This window comes from Ostrea edulis, chromosome 3 (assembly GCF_947568905.1).
Source record: "Ostrea edulis chromosome 3, xbOstEdul1.1, whole genome shotgun sequence".
In the NCBI taxonomy this organism is placed as follows: Eukaryota; Metazoa; Mollusca; class Bivalvia; order Ostreida; family Ostreidae; genus Ostrea; species Ostrea edulis.
The window spans coordinates 2,641,870-2,657,116 of NC_079166.1; the positions used below are offsets into that span (position 1 = coordinate 2,641,870).

At 39.1% G+C, this 15,247-nt stretch overlaps 1 protein-coding gene across 1 annotated transcript in view; it reads right to left on the reverse strand.

Moving 5' to 3' along the window:
* Positions 1-11,793: 11,793 nt before the first annotated feature.
* The window catches only part of LOC130053120 (serine/threonine-protein phosphatase 6 regulatory ankyrin repeat subunit B-like), a 107,290-nt gene continuing 103,836 nt past the window's right edge, over positions 11,794-15,247 (reverse strand). Inside the window, exon 2 of the mRNA XM_056159736.1 lies at positions 11,794-15,044. Within this exon, the coding sequence (XP_056015711.1) occupies positions 12,309-15,044 (2,736 nt within the window). The 3' untranslated portion in view covers positions 11,794-12,308. The remainder of the gene's footprint in view (positions 15,045-15,247) is intronic.

A 15,247-nucleotide genomic window follows, 5' to 3' on the forward strand; every position in this document is an offset into this window, starting at 1 on the left:
GACGACTGCGGAGTCTCGGTATTTATACACAAATGAGATCACGTGATGTAAAGTGACTAATTGAGAACTCCGCATGGTCGTACCTCAAATATCCGGAATCATTACAAATGTTTGCAAAATATAAGTTGTTCATATATATTTCTAGTATCTAAAATTGGATATAAAATTCTCATTTCGTCGGAGCTTTTCTTTTTATAATCTATTCTACATAATGGTTATATATTTTTTCTAAACTTTGGTGATCACAATGACTCGCTCTCGGACTTAACAGTTTAAATTTTCAAAAGTTATACAATATTTAATGTTTATTGCAATCATCTTGATGCTCAGAATAGTGCAAACGAGTCCTAATATTTCAAAATTTTCTCGGGGGTGACCCCCCACCCCCCAGCGAGAGGGGGCCACCCCTCCTGCACCTACCCCCTCGGCGCTTCGCGACTCGGTGAAACCTTGTTTTATCTTTCGTGCCTACACATCGAAATAGTCCTAGTTACGCCCCTGACTCCGGTTTCCTCCCACATAAATGACAGCCTAGGACAAACATCCGTGCATTAAAGGACCTCGCTGGAAATTTCATGGGTTATTCTTGGTACATGTAGTTATGTATGTATGCACGAATAAATATTTATTTCGTTGTTATAACTAAATCCTGTGCGAATATGCATTTAGTGACCTGCAAATGTGAATAATTATTTCTTTACGATTATTTTTCTCACTTCAAACAACTTCTTTGTGTTCTCACGTTGTCCTCATCGTTGTCAACCTCACAACATATATCTCACGATTCAGTAATGTTGTCAACCTCACAACATATATCTCACGATTCAGTAATGTTGTCAACCTCACAACATATATCTCACGATTCAGTAATGTTGTCAACCTCACAACATATATCTCACGATTCAGTAATGTTGTCAACCTCACAACATATATCTCACGATTCGGTAATGTTGTCAACCTCACAACATATATCTCACGATTCGGTAATGTTGTCAACCTCACAAAATATATCTCACGATTCGGTAATGTTGTCAACCTCACAACATATATCTCACGATTCAGTAATGTTGTCAACCTCACAACATATATCTCACGATTCAGTAATGTTGTCAACCTCACAAAATATATCTCACGATTCAGTAATGTTGTCAACCTCATAACATATATCTCACGATTCAGTAATGTTGTCAACCTCACAACATATATCTCACGATTCAGTAATGTTGTCAACCTCACAACATATATCTCACGATTCAGTAATGTTGTCAACCTCACAACATATATCTCACGATTCAGTAATGGTGCACTACAACTAGAAGTTTGTAAACAAAATAGAAAAGATGTTTTGTAGTTGTTTTGTAGTGCTTCATTTCACTAGTTTTTGTAGATTTTGTTAGCGTCATTTAGCTTTTGCTCGAACCTCCCCCTTTTCTCATTTGATAACCGGAAATGATGTCCATCAACCGGAAGTCCCTCTCACATAGGTCTGTTAACGCAAATAATTTGTCCGAATAACATTCCCCCACAGCGAAGCGAATTTCTATCAATTATTTAATTTCTCCATTTTATTTTTTAATATTCCCCATCACTGAAATGTTGTATGTTTAACTTTGTTTAATTTAAGTGGCCTGGCACATAAGATATAACTGTGCTACTGCTACAGTTTCCTGTCCTGTTTTCATAAAGTCACAACAAATACAAAAACCTGATAAATTGGTGATTGAATCTCCTGGATGACGGACAAATAAACAGGAAATCAGAGAACAGACCGCTTAACTATCCTGTCTGGTTAAGATGCCAAAGCTTTACCAGAAATTATGTCTAAGACGAAAGGCTATATAATGTCCTGAAAACTATGAAATTATGAAACTATACTCTATAAAATCCTAGCACTTTAACAGTCCAAACAGTTCACAATAGAGAAGTTCACGGTCACAAAATTATAACATAATTATACATTGTTAGACGTCTATAAATTGCCACACACGCGTCAGGGGAACGAATTAATAAAAGGTATTTGATATTTTTATTTCTATTAAACTTATGGCTCGGTACTGTTATAACAATATACACAGCTTTACACAGATAAGATCACCGATGATCTGAACGTTTGAACTGGTCAAGTGACTGTAACATGAAATGGCAGAGTGACGCGGTTGTTTGTAAACACCGAATTGAAATCAAATAATTTTGGTTAAAACAGGTGAAATGAGGTATGACATGTCATACAGTCTCATAACTGCATACGTGCGATGATTTAATGCTGTTTTTACAAAATGGAAGAAATATCGTAATTCGGACCATACAACTTTAACACAGATGCCTGGGAAAATGGTTTATATGGAAAGAAAGAGACCCAAGGGCCACATCGCTCACCTGTGTTACCTTGGCCCATATCTGAAGACTCATTTGCATGTAAAACCTTACTCCGTATTGTGGCCCCAACCTACCCCTGGAGGCCATGATTTTTACAAACTTAAATCTACACTACGTCAGGAAGCTTTCATGTAAATCTCAGCTCTTCTGGCTCATTGGTTCTTGAGATGATTTTGAAAGATTTTCTCTATTTATTCTCATGTAAAACTTTGATACCCTAGTGTGTCCCAAAGCTACCCCCGGGGCCCATGATTTGAACAAACTTGCATCTGCACTATGTCAGGAAGCTTTCATATGAATTTCAGCTCTTCTGGCGCATTGGTTCTTGAGAAGATGATTTTTAAAGATATTCTCTATTTATTCTGAGGTTTTTTTTCCGGATGGGGGTGGGGAGGGGGGTTGGAACAAAGTTCAAAGATACAAAGTTGATCTTCTGTATAGTACATTAAAATTTCAAACATAACTGAGTCGTTCAAGTGTTCCTGAACTTACAAACTACAGTAGTGAATATTCCGGGTTCAAATCCTGCAGGTTCTGTATATGTTTTCAGTACCATTGACAGTTTCCCTATATACACAACTTTATTCAATGTTCATCTTTTGCGCCCATGTTGTACATAGTCTGTTTATACGTCTATACGTGAACTGAATTAATATTCAAGTAATGAAAATACAAGACACGTCTTCCTTCTATGCTAGTATACGAACGCCACTGTTTTCCGTCAATTCACATTGTATAACTAGTATTAATGAAGGGTGAAGATAACGGACAGTGATGAATCTCATAACTCCTATAAGCAATACAAAACAAGATAGTTAGGCAAACACGGACCCCTGGACATACCAGAGGTGGGATCAGGTGCCTAGGAGGAGTAAGCATCTCCTGTCGACCGGTCGAATATCATTGCATGGATATTTCAAATATAACATGTCACTGATTTATGTTTTGGTTTCACTTGACAAAGCTTGTAAAACATTAGTTTATAAGGCTCATTATCACAACTGTATTTCGAACGTACTTGCTATTAATTCTCCGTTTGGTAATCGTACTGCCCTTTCAAAAGATGAAATTCTTCAAAAACATGCTTCAGTTTTAGACACATTTATCATCCTAGCCAATGAGAGCGATGAATCTAAGTTACCATACCTATACTGGATTCCTAAACTTCACAGTCTTTCCAAACATACATACATTGCTGGATCGACTAAATGTTATATCAAGGCCCTATCTTTGTTCCTCACGAAAATATTAACAGCTGCGAAGGAGAAACTTAGTGGGTGGAAGTGGTTCCGGGAACAATGACTCTCTTAGAGTCTTCAGTTCTTCTTCGTGCAAACTGTTATAAATATCCAACTCCTGAGTCCCATTGTTCACCACTATTCTGTCCTGGACAGAGTACAACTCCAGGTAACCCTCGACGGTATTCTTTGCAAACAGGATGCCTGGTTCTGTCAGAATGCTATCTCCGACTGTCTTAAACTGCATTTCCTCAATGGTAGCTGGTTCGCCACTGATGTCTTGGTATCCCCTCCCTCTACTCAGGCTCTCACCTCGTTTCCTATACCAAATCGCCGTTTTGGCATCTGGAGTGTGTTTCTACAAATCTTTGCGTATGTTATAACGTGATCGGGTGAATGCTATTCCTGAATGCTTTGGAGCATGAATTGTGCTCTCAGTCTTATATCATCGGTGTGTAGAGATAGGCATGAGAATAGAAATTGAAAATATAGCGAGAGGCGTGAGAATAGAATATAGCGATAGGCGTGAGAATAGAATATAGCGGTAGGCGTGAGAATAGAAATTGAGAATATAGCGGTAGGCGTGAGAATAGAAATTGAGAATATAGCGGTAGGCGTGAGAATAGAAATTGAGAATATAGCGGTAGGCGTGAGAATAGAAAATGAGAATATAGCAATAGGCGTGAGAATAGAAATTGAGAATATAGCGATAGGTGTGAGAATAGAAATTGAGAATATAGCGATAGGCGTGAGAATAGAAATTAAGAATATAGCGATAGGCGTGAAAATAGAAATTGAGAATATAGCGATAGGCGTGAGAATAGAATATAGCGATAGGCGTGAGAATAGAATATAGCGATAGGCGTGAGAATAGAAATTGAGAATATGGCGATAGGTATGAGAATAGAAACTGAGAATATAGCGATAGGCGTGAGAATAGAATATAGCGATAGGCGTGAGAATATAATATAGCGATAGGCGTGAGAATAGAAATTGAGAATATAGCGATAGGCGTGAGGATAGAATATAGCGATAGGCGTGAGAATAGAATATAGCGATAGGCGTGAGAATAGAAATTGAGAATATAGCGATAGGCGTGAGAATAGAAATTAAGAATATAGCGATTGGCGTGAGAATAGAAATTGAGAATATAGCGATAGGCATGAGAATAGAATATAGCGATAGGCGTGAGAATAGAAATTGAGAATATAGACATGAGAATAGAATATAGCGATAGGCGTGAGAATAGAATATAGCGATAGGCGTGAGAATAGAATATAGCAATAGGCGTGAGAATAGAAATTGAGAATATAGCAATAGGCGTGAGAATAGAAATTGAGAATATAGCGATAGGCGTGAGAATAGAAATTGAGAATATAGCGATAGGTGTGACAATAGAAATTGAGAATATAGCGATAGGCGTGAGAATAGAAATTGAGAATATAGCGATAGGCGTGAGAATAGAAATTGAGAATATAGGCATGAAAATAGAATATAGCGATAGGCGTGAGAATAGAATATATCGATAGGCGTGAGAATAGAAATTGAGAATATAGCGATAGGCGTGAGAAAAGAATATAGCAATAGGCGTGAGAATAGAAATTGAGAATATAGCGGTAGGCATGAGAATAGAAATTGAGAATATAGCGGTAGGTGTGAGAATAGAAATTGAGAATATAGCGATAGGTGTGAGAATAGAAATTGAGAATATAGCGGTAGGCGTGAGAATAGAAATTGAGAATATAGCGGTAGGCGTGAGAATAGAAATTGTGAATATAGCGGTAGGAGTGAGAATAGAAATTGAGAATATAGCGGTAGGAGTGAGAATAGAAATTGAGAATATAGCGGTAGGCATGAAAATAGAAATTGAGAATATAGCGATAGGCGTGAGAATAGAATATAGCAATAGGCGTGAGAATATAATATAGCAATAGGCGTGAGAATAGAAATTGAGAATATAGCGATAGGCGTGAGGATAGAATATAGCGATAGGCGTGAGAATAGAATATAGCGATAGGCGTGAGAATAGAAATTGAGAATATAGCGATAGGCGTGAGAATAGAATATAGCGATAGGCGTGAGAATATAATATAGCGATAGGCGTGAGAATAGAAATTGAGAATATAGCGATAGGCGTGAGGATAGAATATAGCAATAGGCGTGAGAATAGAATATAGCGATAGGCGTGAGAATAGAAATTGAGAATATAGCGATAGGCGTGAGAATAGAAATTAAGAATATAGCGATTGGCGTGAGAATAGAAATTGAGAATATAGCGATAAGCATGAGAATAGAATATAGCGATAGGCGTGAGAATAGAAATTGAGAATATAGCGATAGGCGTGAGAATAGAAATTAAGAATATAGCGATTGGCGTGAGAATAGAAATTGAGAATATAGCGATAGGCATGAGAATAGAATATAGCGATAGGCGTGAGAATAGAATATAGCGATAGGCGTGAGAATATAAATTGAGAATATAGCGATAGGCATGAGGATAGAAATTGAGAATATAGGCATGAAAATAGAATATAGCGATAGGCGTGAGAATAGAATATATCGATAGGCGTGAGAATAGAATATAGCAATAGGCGTGAGAATAGAATATAGCAATAGGCGTGAGAATAGAAATTGAGAATATAGCGATAGGCATGAGAATAGAAATTGAGAATATAGCGGTAGGCATGAGAATAGAAATTGAGAATATAGCGGTAGGTGTGAGAATAGAAATTGAGAATATAGCGATAGGTGTGAGAATAGACATTGAGAATATAGCGGTAGGCGTGAGAATAGAAATTGAGAATATAGCGGTAGGCGTGAGAATAGAAATTGAGAATATAGCGGTAGGCGTGAGAATAGAAATTGAGAATATAGCGGTAGGTGTGAGAATAGAAATTGAGAATATAGCGGTAGGCGTGAAAATAGAAATTGAGAATATAGCGATAGGCGTGAGAATAGAAATTGAGAATATAGCGGTAGGCGTGAAAATAGAAATTGAGAATATAGCGATAGGCGTGAGAATAGAAATTGAGAATATAGCGGTAGGCGTGAAAATAGAAATTGAGAATATAGCGATAGGCGTGAGAATAGAAATTGAGAATATAGGCATGAAAATAGAATATAGCACTAGGCGTGAGAATAGAATATAGCGATAGGCATGAGAATAGAATATAGCAATAGGCGTGAGAATAGAAATTGAGAATATAGTGATAGGCGTGAGAATAGAAATTGAGAATATAGTGATAGGCGTGAGAATAGAAATTGAGAATATAGCGATAGGTGTGAGAATAGAAATTGAGAATATAGCGATAGGCGTACGTGAGAATGGAAATTGAGAATATAGGCATGAAAATAGAATATAGCGATAGGCGTGAGAATAGAATATAGCGATAGGCGTGAGAATAGAATATAGAAATAGGCGTGAGAATAGAAATTGAGAATATAGCGATAGGCGTGAGAATAGAATATAGCAATAGGCGTGAGAATAGAATATAGCGATAGGCGTGAGGATAGAATATAGAAATAGGCGTGAGAATAGAAATTGAGAATATAGCGATAGGCGTGAGAATAGAAATTGAGAATATAGCAATAGGTGTGAGAATAGAAATTGAGAATATAGCGATAGGTGTGAAAATAGAAATTGAGAATATAGCGATAGGTGTGAGAATAGAAATTGAGAATATAGCGATAGGTGTGAGAATAGAAATTGAGAATATAGCGATAGGCGTGAGAATAGAAATTGAGAATATAGCGATAGGCGTGAGAATAGACATTGAGAATATAGCGGTAGGCGTGAGAATAGAAATTGAGAATATAGCGGTAGGCGTGAGAATAGAAATTGAGAATATAGCGGTAGGCGTGAGAATAGAAATTGAGAATATAGCGATAGGCATGAGAATAGAAATTGAGAATATAGCGATAGGCATGAGAATAGAAATTGAGATTATAGCGGTAGGTGGAGATGAAAGGGGAACAATGCGCATTGGTGAATTCATGTCAGCTTTAATATTTATGACCCCATGGATATGCTTAGATCCCTATTTAAAACCCATCATACCCCTGAGGATCATAATTTATACAAACTTAAATCTGCCATACCTGCTTGCACATTAACATAATCATGTCCTTGCTGTTACTGAGAAAATATTTTTTAAAGAATTTTCCAATATGTTTCTATATAAAACTTTGATCCTCTATTGTGGCCCAATCCTATTCCCTCGGATCACGCACTGTATGCTTGTATACCAATATTTTAAAAGTATTGTCCTATATATCCCCATGTAAAACTTGTATCTCTATTGTGGCCTCACTCTAACCTAGGGGGTCGTGATTTGAACAAACTTTATCCTTAACTACCTAGGAATGTTTGCATATTAATTAATACGAGTAATCACGACCACGTTGTCTTTGAGAAGAAGATTTAGAAAAAAAAATTATATTTCACCATGTAAAACTTTGATTCTCTATCTGGGCCCCACCCTACCCCTGGGGTTCATGATTAGAACAATCTTCACCTGGGAATGATTGCATTAATCAATACCAGTAATCATAGCACTGCTGTTATTGAGGATTTTCTTTAAAGATTATTTTCCTATATACATCTACACGTATTCCCATGCAAAACTTTAATCCCCGATTGTGCCCCCACTCTATCCCCGGGGATCATGATTTGAACAAAATGTTATCTGCACGACCCAGAGTTGCTTGTTAAAATATGAGTGGTCATGTCCTTCCGGTTATTGAGTAAAACGTATATTGCTATGTAGAATTCCAATCCCCTATTACTTGCATATCAATATGACTCATCAAGGTACTGTTGTTCTTGAGAAAAAAGATTTTGAAAGATTTGCTTTGTCTCCCCCATATAAAAACTGAGTCTCCTTTTGTGGCCCCTTCCTACTCCTGGGGAGGCCATGGTTTGAACAAATTTGTATCTACACTATATCAGGAAGCTTTCATGTAAATTTGAACTTCTCTGGTCCAGTCGTTCTACAGAAGATTTTTAAATGTCCCTGCTATTTATTTTTTCTTGATTATCTCCCCTTTGAAGGGATTATTGCCCTTCAGTTGAACACAGGTGAATCCACTTTACCCAAAGATCCGTATGACAAGTTTGGATGAAATTGGCCCAGTGGTTCTGGTAAAAAAATAGATGAAAATGTAAAGTTTACGAATATTACACAACTATCTACAGGTAGTACAGGTTAAAGTTGTGGCCGTGAGTGACTCATGTGACTTTAAAACAAAGATCACTAGGCCAAGAGTGTCTATTATTTAGTATTTCTACATTTATATTTTTATTTCTCTTGACACAGAAGAACACAAGGGGATCCCCCCGAAACACATTCTCCAGTAGAGTTGTCTACCCTTGTCCTGTAGAGGTGTTTGATTGCTACAAGCCTACATGTATCTCATAGACATCATAGTCCTCTTCTGAATGAAAGAGCGACAATGCGTAAACTATATTGCTAGGTGAAGATAACGAATAGCGATCAATCTCATAACTCCTATATGCAATAAAAATAGAGAGTTGGGCAGACACGGACCCCTGGATAAACCAGAGGTGGAATTAACATTAACGAACGAAATCCTTAAAAGCTGCGAGTTTTCGGGTTGCATGGGGCTTTAATTGATTTTTGAAGGTATGTTTGGACACAATTAGTATAGTAGGAAAATAGGTTAGAAAATTTTTGATATGAAATTTATGAGACGGCGATTTAAGAATATAGCGATATTTAAGACCTCAACTGTGCGCATTTTTTGTGCACCGTAAATCGAAGGTTTTACAAGGGGTGGATCTGTAGCACTCCGATGTGTCCCAATATTTTTTCAGACGAGTTTCAGTTCTGCAGCTAGTGCCTTGGAGGAGAAAGCATCTCCTGTCGACCGGTCACATCCGCCGTGAGCCCTATCTCTTGATCAGGTAAACTGAGTTATCCGTAGTCACAATCAGTGTGTCGAAACCGGCCTGACAATCGGTACACGTATGAGACACGTCAGACAGTATTTGACCTAATGATAGGTTGTATTAGCAAACTAGATCGTTATAACAACGATAGAATTTACGAAATGCTGACTTTAAACGAGATTGTTGAAACCCCGGATGTGGAATTTTCTACACTAGTTAATTTTGCAGCTAGCTTTTCTCACGCCCCTTTAACCCTCTTTTCCTAGGGGTCTGAACTTGATTACAAATGTTTAAATAAATATATAGAAAGTGTCTAGTATCAATAACTGATGAGAGTATAACTGACTCTATAAACACATAAAAACGGAAGTGGGGGTGTTCCTGAAAATCAAGGTCAGTGTTGTAGCACAGACCCCCTCCCCTTTCTCACCCTATAGAACGGGTTCATATTAAGCCGCTTTACTGAAAAAAATATATACTCAAATTCTCACTTAATAATAAAACCAACCACAATGTAAACGATACCCATAGATGTACAACGCCCAGGGGCGGATGTAGGATTTCAGTATAGGAGGGGAGCGTGGAATAATTCACAGAGGCAAGGGGTCTGGGGGCACCTTTAAGTCTCCAGTGAGTCCAGGGAAAAGCCCTGCTGGGGGGGGGGGGGGGGGGGGGGGGGGGGGCTAAGGGGTAAAGCCTCCGCGATTTTAAGTGCTTTAATAACAAAATCTAGTCCTTCATCTGAGCTGTACTTTTGGTACACATAGTTTTAGATTGATTGACTGATTGTATATACTGCTTAACGTTTTCACTCATACGGGGACGTCACCATTACCGGTGAAGGTCTGCAAAATTTAGGCCTATGCTCGGCGCTTATGGCCTTTGGGCAGGAACGGATCTTTATCGTGCAACACGGGGCCACAGTTTTTGTGGTCTCATCCGAAGGACCGCCCATTTAGCCACCTCTTCTGACAAGCAAGGGGTACTGAGGACCTATCATACCACGGATCCCCACGGAAATATAGTTTTAGACATTAGCGAGAAATGTGAAACTATACTCCATAAAGGAGTACATATTGAGGTTTCTCAGTTTAGTTACAACATAGGGTACATTCTCTTTCTTTAGAATAAAAGTACTAGACACACAGTGCGAATAGGAAAAACAGTCACCAAGACTAGTCAAATATATCTGATACATGTATAAACAACAGTCACCAAGACTAGTCAAATCTATTTGTATATACATGTAAGTCTATGAAGATGCATAATGGTCTACAGGGCTTCAGAATTAAGGATTGAACTAAACATATCAGGGGTCTCCCCCTTACGTAGGGGATATATTTCAATTATTGAAATTCCAAGGGTAATCTGTGTGTGCCTCTTAACGTTTTAAGCACATGTATTTCTTATCTCTGAAAACTTTAGGAGTTGGGGTTGGGGGTTGGGTTGGGTTGGGGGGGGGGGGGGGCTCCATCTAGCCAATTCCATGATTTTGTTTACTTGAATGTATTTTCTGGTACCACTGGTATATAGACAAGAAGACAAATTGTCAGTAAGTTTATTCAATCATACATATGTAGCTTAGATGGGGTGCTGTTTTGGCGCCATGTAAGAAAAGCTACGCTGGTTTTGTGTATTGCTGCCCCCCACCCCGGTATAAAATCAGACATTGACCCATTTTCTGTTGGGAGACACTATACTAAGCTGGTATTTACCCCAAATTAAAATTCAAGATGTACGAAATTCAGAAGGGGAAGATGTAACACACGTGTAATGTATTTAATCAATTTATTGTAACACACGCGCAATGTATTTAATCAATTTATTGTAACACACGGGTAATGTATTTAATCAATTTATTGTAACACACGTGTAATGTATTTCATCAATTTATTGTAACACACGTGTAATGTATTTCATCAATTTATTGTAACACACGTGTAATGTATTTCATCAATTTATTGTAACACACGTGTAATGTATTCAATCAATTTATTGTACCACACGTGTAATGTATTCAATCAATTTATTGTAACACACAGGTAATGTATTCAATGCACGTGTAATGTATTTCATCAATTTATTGTAACACACGTGTAGTGTATATAATCAATTTATTGTAACACACGTGTAGTGTATTTAATCAATTTATTGTAACACACGTGTAGTGTATTTAATCAATTTATTGTAACACACGTGTAATGTATTTAATCAATTTATTGTAACACACGTGTAATGTATCTAATCAATATATTGTAACACACGAGTAATGTATCTAATCAATTTATTGTAACACACGTGTAATGTATTTAATCAATTTATTGATGATTCATTTCAACCGTCCGATGTAACAGAAGTATTAGATACTGATTTCATGGATAATAAATACATATAATTTTATGGTACATATATACAGGCATTAAGCAACGTACGCAAGCAACATACGCAAGCAATTACATGTAGTACATAATAAAAAGGCATCAAGTATTATACACAAGTACACCTATTCATAATCAATGACTTAGACAATAGACTGTCACAGCCAACGTTTAATATTAATCTTGGATTTTATTCAGTATTTTCAGAAAGCTTCGAATATTTACAGAATATATGCATGTGAAACACTGTATTATTGTACACAAACAAATGGAAACTTAACGAGAGAGATGTGCGGCCAAACAATTTATAAATAGCATTATCTACAAAGATACTGGTAACCTATTGGGTTTTATACTCAGTACATCTACTGAAAAACTTAACATATTTCTCTACTATTCTATCAGGGACTATACAGAGTGTCTTCTGACATGTTTCTTTATCTCACACATCACTCTCTTGCACTCTTGCATTCTGAACACCCTGTCATACTCACCGCTACTATCACTGTACTTACACACCAGTCGCCTCGTCCTCTCTAGAACAGACACGCTCTCCCTGTCTAACACAGAGTCATACTCTCTATACCTCACCCTGATATTGACGTCCGCCCCCGCCCCCAGTAGGATTCCCACCTTCTCCATTATATCACAAACATAAATACCATACTCATCAATCAGTGTATACAACAGAGGTCTCACATCAGACTTATTGTCCTCATCATACAACTGTATCGACTGATTGACATCCAGACCCAGACACAACAGACGTCTCAGTACATCACAGTCTCTATCACTGATTGTCCTCCACAAATCTCCCTGACTATACACACACCACACCGATCTGTCTGTCACCACCACGTCATCCCTACTGTCTGTTTTAACTCCAGCATGTCTGATGTCCACCAGACAGTTAAATAGGTGTACATTTCCATTACATTGACCAGGAGTGATTTTATTTTGTTCCTGTATGAGATATTTCACTATATCTGGATTGTTCAGTATTAATGCATTATATACTGCTGACACATTGATATCAACAACCTGAGTAACCAAGTCAGCTCCATGTTCTACTAGATATTTCACTATTGATAAAGAACACCTTCTTACTGCAGCTGTCAGTGGTGTATTCCCCTCTCTATTCTGTAGATTGACATCAGCCCCCGCCTTCACAAGCTCCGCCACTATACTCACATGTCCTTTCTCACATGCAACTATCAGTGGTGTATTCCCGTCACCATCCTGTAGATTGACATCAGCCCCCACCTTCACCAGCTCCTCCACTATACTCACATGTCCTCTCTCACATGCAGCTATCAGTGGTGTATTCTCCCAACTATCCTGTAGATTGACATCAGCCCCTGCCTTCACCAGCTCCTTCACTATACTCACATGTCCTCCCTCACATGCAGCTATCAGTGGTGTATTCCCGTTATCATCCTGTAGATTGACATCAGCCCCTGCCTTCACCAGCTCCTCCATTATACTCACATGTCCTCGCTCACATGCAGCTCTCAGTGGTGTATTCTCCAGTATACCCTCTAGATTGACACCAGCCCCCGCCTTCATCAGCTCCTCCACTATACTTACATGTCCTCCCTCACATGCAGCTATCAGTGGCATATTCTTGTTATAATCCTGTAGATTGACATCAGCCCCCGCCTTCACCAGTTCCTCCAATATACTCACATGTCCTCTCTTACATGCAGCTATAAGTGGTGTATTCCTGTAATTACTCCGTAGATTGACATCAGCCCCTGCCTTCACCAGCTCCTCCAATATACTCACATGTCCTTTCTCACATGCAGCTATCAGTGCTGTATTCTCCCATCTATCCTGTAGATTGACATCAGCCGCCGCCTTCACCAGCTCCCCCACTATACTCACATGTCCTCCCTCACATGCAGCTATCAGTGGTGTATTCTCGTCACCATCCTGTAGATTGACATCAGCCCCCGCCTTCACCAGCTCCTCCACTATACGCACATGTCCTCTCTCACATGCAGCTATCAGTGCTGTATTCTCCCATCTATCCTGTAGATTGACATCAGCCCCAGCCTTCACCAGCTCCTCCACTATACTCACATGTCCTCTCTTACATGCAGCTATCAGTGCTGTATTCCTGACAACATTCTGTAGATTGACATCAGCCCCCGCCTTCACCAGCTCCTCCACTATACTCACATGTCCTCCCTCACATGCATCTATCAGTGGTGTATTCCAGTAATTACCCCGTAGATTGACATCAGCTCCTGCCTTCACCACCTCCTTCATTATACTCAAATGTCCTCCCTCACATGCAGCTATCAGTGGTGTATTCCCGTTATCATCCTGTAGATTGACACCAGCCCCCACCTTCACCAGCTCCTCCACTATACTCACATGTCCTCCCTTACATGCAGCTATCAGTGGTGTATTGCTGTACTTATTCTGTAGATTGACATCAGCCTCCGCCTTCACCAGCTCCTCCACTATACTCACATGTCCTCTCTTACATGCAGCTATCAGTGCTGTATTCTCCCATCTATCTTGTAGATTGACATCAGCCCCCGCCTTCACCAGCTCCTTCACTATACTCACATGTCCTCGCTCACATGCAACTATCAGTGGTATATTCCCGTCACCATCCTGTAGATTGACATCAGCCCCCGCCTTCACCAGATCCTCCACCATACTCACATGTCCTCTCTTAAATGCAGCTATCAGTGCTGTAATCTTCCATACATCCTGGAGATTGACATCAGCCCCCGCCTTCACCAGCTCCTTCACTATACTCACATGTCCTCTCTGACATGCAGCTATCAGTGCTGTATTATCCCATCTATCCTGTAGATTGACATCAGCCCCCGCCTTCACCAGCTCCGCCACTATACTGACATGTCCTCCCTCACATGCAGCTATCAGTGGTGTATTCTCGTCACCATCCCGTAGATTGACATCAGCCCCCGCCTTCACCAGCTCCTCCACTATACTCACATGTCCTCTCTCACATGCAGCTATCAGTGGTGTATTCCCGTCACAATCCTGTAGATTGACATCAGCCCCTGCCTTCACCAGCTCCTTCACTATACTCACATGTCCTCTCTCACATGCAGCTATCAGTGGTGTCTTGCCGTACTTATCCTGTAGATTGACATCAGCCCCTGCCTTCACCAGCTCCTCCACTATACTCACATGTCCTCCCTTACATGCAGCAGTAAGAGGTGAACGAGACACATAAACACCTTTACTGATCTGATATATCTCATTGATTGTTTTCTTACAGATAGGAAGCAGAACTCTGACTGTCTGTATATCACCACTATAACAACTCAATACAAGTAATCTACGCTCTTCTGCAAGCCTACTGA